Source organism: Nansenia antarctica (assembly GCF_963989245.1).
Source record: "Nansenia antarctica genome assembly, contig: SCAFFOLD_729, whole genome shotgun sequence".
NCBI lineage: Eukaryota > Metazoa > Chordata > Actinopteri > Argentiniformes > Microstomatidae > Nansenia > Nansenia antarctica.
In genome coordinates, this window is record NW_027663341.1 from 5001 (window position 1) to 12500 (window position 7500).

At 45.3% G+C, this 7500-nt stretch overlaps 1 protein-coding gene across 1 annotated transcript in view; it reads left to right on the plus strand.

The window, feature by feature from the left end:
- Positions 1–2218: 2218 nt before the first annotated feature.
- Positions 2219–7500, plus strand: part of LOC308175133 (POU domain, class 2, transcription factor 2-like) — a gene marked incomplete at both ends in the record, with an annotated part of 11558 nt that continues 6276 nt past the window's right edge. The window contains 6 exon segments of the mRNA XM_080550853.1: positions 2219–2284; positions 2424–2458; positions 3503–3559; positions 5165–5293; positions 6450–6761; positions 7179–7278. Coding sequence (XP_080406979.1) covers positions 2219–2284; positions 2424–2458; positions 3503–3559; positions 5165–5293; positions 6450–6761; positions 7179–7278 — 699 coding nt within the window.

The following is a 7500-nucleotide window of genomic DNA, read 5'->3' on the forward strand; positions in this document are numbered from 1 at the left end:
AAGGTATTGAAATTAACCTCAAGATTCCTGTATATACCCTGAGTAGGTAACATAGACACGGCTGTTCTAGTGTCAACTGTCACTTAGATCCAACTGTCACTTAGATCCAACTGTCACTTAGATCCAACTGTCACTTTCAAATTAACCTCAAGATTCCTGTATATACCCTGTCAAACTTATTCCTCTCCACTAGTTATCTGCAGTGGGCTGAGAACGTGGTATATCACCCCCATACTCTACTCACACGACACTGATGCTGTGTTAAGATCCTTAATCACTTGACTCTTGTGATAATTTCCCACAAATCATTCATTGACATCAATGGGCGAATACTCAGTGAAGTGTGCAAATCTCAAGTCTGAGTAGCGTCATACAGAAGCTGTCAATAACACACCATAGGCTTTTACGCTATACTGGAATAATCACATTTCTTTTCCCTCCACATCTGCATTTTGAACGAATTAGGGTCCTATACCTATTTCAGAGGGATCTTGTGGTCAGCGTATAGTGCTGATGTGTGTATCTGGCCAAGAGTTCCTCTAGTTTGGGACAGAAGAAGCAGGGCTTTTCTGGCTGGCCACTTCGTCCTTATCAGACCCTCAGTCCCCCCCAAGAAAATCCAATGACACTGCAGGTGTATGTCTGTGTACCATAACTGATAGAGAGAAACTGCTGTTCCCCAGTCTCTATGGTTGAGTAGAGGCTTATTATATCTAAGATCAGTGAACCTGCCCCAAAAATATATCATCATACGATTGGAGTGGAAATGCAAAACTGATGACTTTAGATCATTGTCTTGGAGCCATTCCCAACCAATTCCATAATCTGTATCATTGGAATCTTCGTCATTTCGCTGCTGCCCCCTGTCGGTTGGATAAATGATTACACCCCCCTACTCGTCATGGCCAAGAGGCCCAATGCAAGAGACTTTCTTCCACTTTCACTTGGGCCTCATAATATAGATAAACTGTTCAGTGCATTGCGCAACCGGTTTCTGCACTGTAATCTTTGTACATGTATGCTGCAGATTTATATCGGGTTATTATTATTGCCTCGAAAGTAAAAAACAGGTGCTGTTTTGTTCAGCTTTGAAGATACAAGCCTATGAAACAAACAATTGTCAGTTTCTCTCTGCACTCATCTGTAACGCTAGGCTACCATCCTATAGAGAGAGAGAGAGAGAGAGAGAGAGAGAGTGAGAGAGAGAGAGAGAGAGAGAGAGAGAGAGAGAGAGAGAGAGAGAGAGAGAGAGGAGAGACCGAGGGGAGGAGGGAGGCACAGAGGCTTTTACTATGCAGGTGGCTGATATAATTAGTTGGTCGTTGGGGTAGATTTGCATGTTTTCACAAAAGGGAAGTTGGCGTGTGTGTGAGAGAGTTGATGCCACACACAGCCTTTACTGTCTGTAGACTCTGCGGCTTTTGACAAGGGATGAAGGGATAGTCACGTCAACTGTCAACAACATTTGTTTGTCATTTTTTGGATGATACATCTAACCCTAACCCTAACCTGAATAAAGACGGTGGCATTTAGTTTAATTTTGGCAATATCGCGCAAGTCCTCCGACACCACACAACTCTCTCTTCCACCCCTCTACTCCTACCCCACAACTCTCTCTCTTCCATCCCTCCCTCCTACCCTACTCTCCTACACTGCCCCCTCTCTCTCCAACCACCCCTTCCCTCCCTCCCCCTCTCTCTCCGACCCACTGCCTCCCCCCCTTCTTTACTTGTCGTCCCTCACTCCCTCTCTCTCTCATGGCCGCGGGGGAGAGGCCCTGTGGTGGCTCTGACATTACAGTACAGAACAGGAAGTGAAGAAGTGGTATTGTGGTGATGACACTATTGTGAGTAACACAGCCTCTTCTGGAGGTGTCCAGGAGCACTGCAGCACCCCACTCAAAACCTTGGAGGTTATTTTTAGAACCTTACACCTCACCCCTCAGTCATAGTATGTAACCTGATAGGAAAGAATGAATGAATGTAGGTCTGCAACATAACACTGATAGTTGGTGGTTCAGTTTTTTAGCTGAGCTTTAGTATCGCCTCAGGCTATAAGGTGTGAAAACGACAACATAAATCAAGACACAGCAACTTCTTCTTCATCTCCCTCTCCCCCTCTCCCCCTTTCTCTCTTTCTTCACGTACAGACTCCGACATCTGGGGGTATTTTAACCCTCCTAATTTTCACTCTCTCTCTCTCTCTCTCTTTCTTGTAGATATCAGGATGTCAAAGCCAGTAGAGGTCGAGAAGCCAGGGGATGACTCTCCGATGGAGAGCACAGGTATGATCAGTTAGTGTGTGTGTGTGTGTGTGTGTGTGTGTGTGTGTGTGTGTGTGTCTGTGTGTGTGTGTTTGCGTGTGTGTGTGTGTGTGTGTGTGTGTGTAATGCATTTCTCACTGTTTCCTATCTCCCCACACAGATTCAGAACGAAACGATCCCGAATCAAATCATCAGGTGTGTGTGTCCTCTGTTTCCTGCTTCAGTCTCTCATCTCTCCTATGATTCATCACTGATATTAATAGTAATATATACTGTATCTCTAGCAAACATAACACTCGTTACATTTGTAAAAAATGTAAATGTAAATGTTACATTGTAACAGACAGACAGAAAGCAGTCATGATAATACACATAATACATCAGTAATGATAATAATAATAATAATAATAATAATAAATACATAAATAAATACATACATAATTATTATTATTATTATTATTATTTAAATCTATTTTGTATAGCATTTTTCTCAGTACTCAGACACTACATTCCACAGAGAGAACAAGAATAGATAGATAAATAAAAAATAAAACAAAAGCACAGTCAGTAAAAACAACAATAAACATAGTTAAAGATTAAAAGCAAGTTTAAAAAGATTGGGTTTTGAGGGCTCGTTTGAAAGAGAAGAGCGTGCTGGATTCTTGATGTGGTTTTGGATGACAATACTATGATAATAATGACATTATTAATAATAATATTATTATTATTATTATTATGATTATGATAATAATACATGTAATACAATGTACTTATCACTTTAAATATAATTTGTCTGACAATCCTGAAATTTATGTTTTGTATTTATTTATTGTACTTTCCCTTTTCACTCTACTGTACTCTACTTTATTTTACTTTGGAACATTCTTTGATTTGTGCATTTTAGTTTAGCAAGTGGAAGTATTATACTACTCCGCACCATGGGAGATCGGGCCTTCTGCTGGGCTGCTCCCAGGCTGTGGAATGCTCTCCCTGACCACCTAAGGGCACCACAGTCTGTGGAGGCTTTTAAACGAGGCCTTAAAACCCACCTTTTTAATAGAGCCTTTTTTTAGCCTTTTAATTGAAAATGTTTATTGTTTTATCTTCCTGTGTTTAATTGTAGCACTCTGAGATTTCCTATGTAAAGTGCTTTTATAAATAAAATGTATTATTATTATTATTAAAGTACTATAATAATTAATGATTAATCCTAACTGCTGGGTTTAACTTTTTTCACAGGTTCAGCCAATGAAAATCAGTCCCTTCCCCCTTTCTCCAACCCTCAGCAGCAGCAAGGTGAGACTGTGTGTGTGCGTGTGCGTGTGTGTGTGTGTGCGTGTGCGTGTGCGTGTGTGTGTGTGTGTGTGTGTGTGTGTGTGTGTGTGTGTGTGTGTGTGTGTGTGTGTGTGTGTGTGTGTGTGTGTGTGTGTGTGTTGAACAGCTCCTGTTCCCATGGGTTCTGGCTGGAGTGTTTGTTGTATTTGGCCTAATTTCAATACAGACAGATATGTAGATTTACCACCAGGCTTTCCTGGCGTGCCAGGCTGCTGGGACATGCCCATACCAGGGAAGCCACGTTCCAAATAAAAGAGCAACTCCCGATCCCAACTATCACAAACAGGTTTATTAGGCCAAGTAGGTTTTCACATACAAGGAATTAGCTTTGGTCTGGTGGTGCAACAATACGTGAGTTTAGAATGATAAGGTTCTATCTCCAGTTTAGAATGATAAGGTTCTATCTCCGTTTAGAATGATAAGGTTCTATCTCCAGTTTAGAATGATAAGGTTCTATCTCCGTTTAGAATGAGAAGGTTCTATCTCCGTTTAGAATGATAAGGTTCTATCTCCGTTTAGAATGATAAGGTTCTATCTCCGTTTAGAATGATAAGGTTCTATCTCCGTTTAGAATGATAAGGTTCTATCTCCAGTTTAGAATGATAAGGTTCTATCTCCGTTTAGAATGATAAGGTTCTATCTCCGTTTAGAATGATAAGGTTCTATCTCCGTTTAGAATGATAAGGTTCTATCTCCGTTTAGAATGATAAGGTTCTATCTCCGTTTAGGGCAGTTCAGAGATATTGAGCGTCAAAGTTTTTACATTCCATTATGTTTTGTGAGATGGAACCTTTGTATTTTAAGAATTACTAACTCAAAAATGTCAACATTTAAAAATAACACCACACAGGCATTAATAAACACCTAATGGATCAGATTATGTAAAAAAAACTAAATTTTGACAAAAATTGAGATAGAACCTTATAATTCTAACGTCACGAATAAACAAGGATTTTCACATTAGTGAACAATAATAATAGAGATGAAACGTATTTACAAGAATAGTGCAATGTGACAGATATGATACAGATAATAAACAGTTAAAGAAATGCCATCAACAACAACAACAACAACAACAACAACAACAACAACAACAACAACAACCACAGGTTGATTAAGGTTCGGACTTCGGTTCATCCCAGTGGCACATCAGGAGAACAGAGGTGGATTTGCCAATGTCTCCTGTTGTTGACCACTCCTTTATGTGTCCCTCCTCTCTCCTGTCCTCCCTTTAACATTCATTATACAACAGTTAGTTCCGACCAAGTAATTTGATTGGACAAGAGGCATTCCACGAGTTACGATATACAGTATAACAGCACTGGGACCTTTAACTATATGTATCACTCCGCTGCACAGATGTTCTACTAAATGACCGTTAATTAGGCTACATGTTTGTGTTCAGGTTACTAGGCAACAGTCCATTTGAAGTTCAGTTGCCTGAACTGCGGCCTCGTACCTACGACCGAATCACAGCCGTGCTGATATTCAGTATAACAGCACGACTTCGAGTGTGATATTGCCTAATTGACACACATCCCTCGTTTTGTCTCTCTAAACTCGCAGAGTAAAATGGAAGAGTGTGGTGAGATGTCCCCGGCCCCCCCTCCTCCTCATCACGGCCTGTCCCCCTCGCAGACGGCCCTCCAACATCAACACACGCAGCTCATGCTGACTGGCTCTCAACTGGCAGGGGTGAGACACGCACACACGCACACACACACACACACACACACACACGCACACACACACACACACACACACACACACTCACACACACATAGATGCGAGTACATACATAAACACACATACACACCCATACATAAACACACAGACACACACACATACACACACACACACACACACACACACACACACAGATGCGAGTACATACATAAACACACACACACACACACACACAACATGTCATGGTAAGAGACAAAGCAAAGGGTCCAGCCAGTCTGTATGTGGTGAGTTGGTGTAGGGTTGCTTTAGTCTTGCTTGCATTCGCTGCTGTCCTGTGCTGCTTTTTTAACTCTCTTTCTTTTTTTCTTTTACGCCACTTTGTTTCCCATCTATATCCCTCCTTTCCCCTGAACATCCTTCCCCTCTCTATCTGCCTCCTCTGTTTATCCTCCTCCTTTCCCACCATTGCTTTCCCTTCTCTCCTCTCTCTTCCACTTTTCTCTCCTCTCTCCCTCTCTTTATTCATCCTGTAATTCTTCCACTTATTCCCTTCTCTCCCCCTCTTCATCCTCTCTCCTCTCTCCTGTCTCCATTCTCTCCTCCTCCTCCTCCTCCTCCTCCTCCACTCCCCTCTCTTCTTCTTCTCCTCCCTCCCCTCGTTTTCTCTCCCCTCTCCCTCCTCCCTCCTCCTCCTCCTCCTCCTCCACTCCCCTCTCTTCTTCTTCTCCTTCTCCCTCCCCTCTTTGTCTCTCCCCTCTCCCTCCTCCCTCCATCCCCTCCTCTCTCCTCCTCCTCCTCCCTCCATCCCCTCTCCTCCTCCTCCTCCTCCTCCCTCCATCCCCTCCTCTCTCCTCCCTCCATTCTCTCCTCCTCCTCCTCCACTCCTCCTCCTCCTTCTCCCTCCCCTCTTTCCCCCCCCCTCTCCCCCTCCTCCTCCTCCTCCTCCTCCCTCCTCCCCTCCATCCCCTCCTCCCTCCATCCCCTCCTCCTCCTCCATCCCCTCCCCCTCCTCCTCCTCCTCCTCCCTCCATCCCCTCCCTCCTCCTCCTCCTCCTCCTCCTCCTCCCTCCCCCCCTCCTCCCTCCATCCCCTCCTCCTCCTCCTCCTCCTCCTCCCTCCCTCCCTCTCCCTCCCTCCCTCCATCCCCTCCTCTCTCTCTCTCTAGTTGACGGCTCTCTTGCCAGCCCAGCAGCAGCTTCTCCTCCAGCAGGCTCAGGCTCAGCTCCTGGCCGCAGCCGTCCAGCAGTCTCACGCAGCGCACGCAGCCGCCCAGGCCAATCAGCAAGCTCAGGCAGCCGCAGCGGCAGCAGCCAATCAACAGGCCCAGCAGCAGCAGCAGCAGCAGGCGGGGCAGACGCAATCCCAGTCCCAGGGACAGGGACAGAGCACACAGGAACAACAGACAGGCCAAAGTGTCCCCGTCCCGCCCCCTCATCCCCAGCTCACCCTCTCCCAGCCAATCCAGCTCACTGCCCAGGTAACTGTGTGGACCAATCAAAAGCCACCTGGGGGGGACAGGGCCTTGATTGATTGAAGAGTCAGTCTTGAATCCGAGTATTTCTTTGGTTTCACTGCTTGCATGTCTTTCTGCACTTCCTCCTCTTGCGGTGGTCCCTTTCTTTTATATTGATCTTCTATATGAAAGGGTTGTTCGCCTCCTTTGCCGCGCCGCGTCAATCTCGGCAATCCATGTCTGTGTGATTGACGTTTTTGGGGGTTTTGCGTACTGTGTGGACAGCAAAAGAAAAACTAACTGCTGCTGAAGTGACAGCCACCTGGCGGTTTGACACATTCTCTCTCATTGTCTTTCCCACCAAACCCCCCCCCCCAAAAGCTCTCTTCTCCTTTCTCTCCGATCTCTGATCTCTCCATCCTCTCCTCACGTCTCTCTCAGGACATCCAGCAGTTGTTGCAGCTGCAGCAGTTGGTTCTGGTGCCGGGCCATCCCCTGCAGTCCCAGTTCCTCCTTCCACAGGCACAGCAAGGGCAGCAAGGTGGGGGGGGGGCGCCTCGCACTCACACACTGCTCTCACACACTGCATCTAGATCGTCCCCCCCCTTAACACTAGAACAGCCGTGCCTTTTTTACCTACTAAAAGAGCCGCCTCGGGGGTCAATCTTTACAATGGAAAGCTGCTGTTTACACACAACGACCACTAGTTGGCCGTCTTGTAAATTAGCCTGCTTCCTACACAGAAAAATGGCAAAATAGCTTT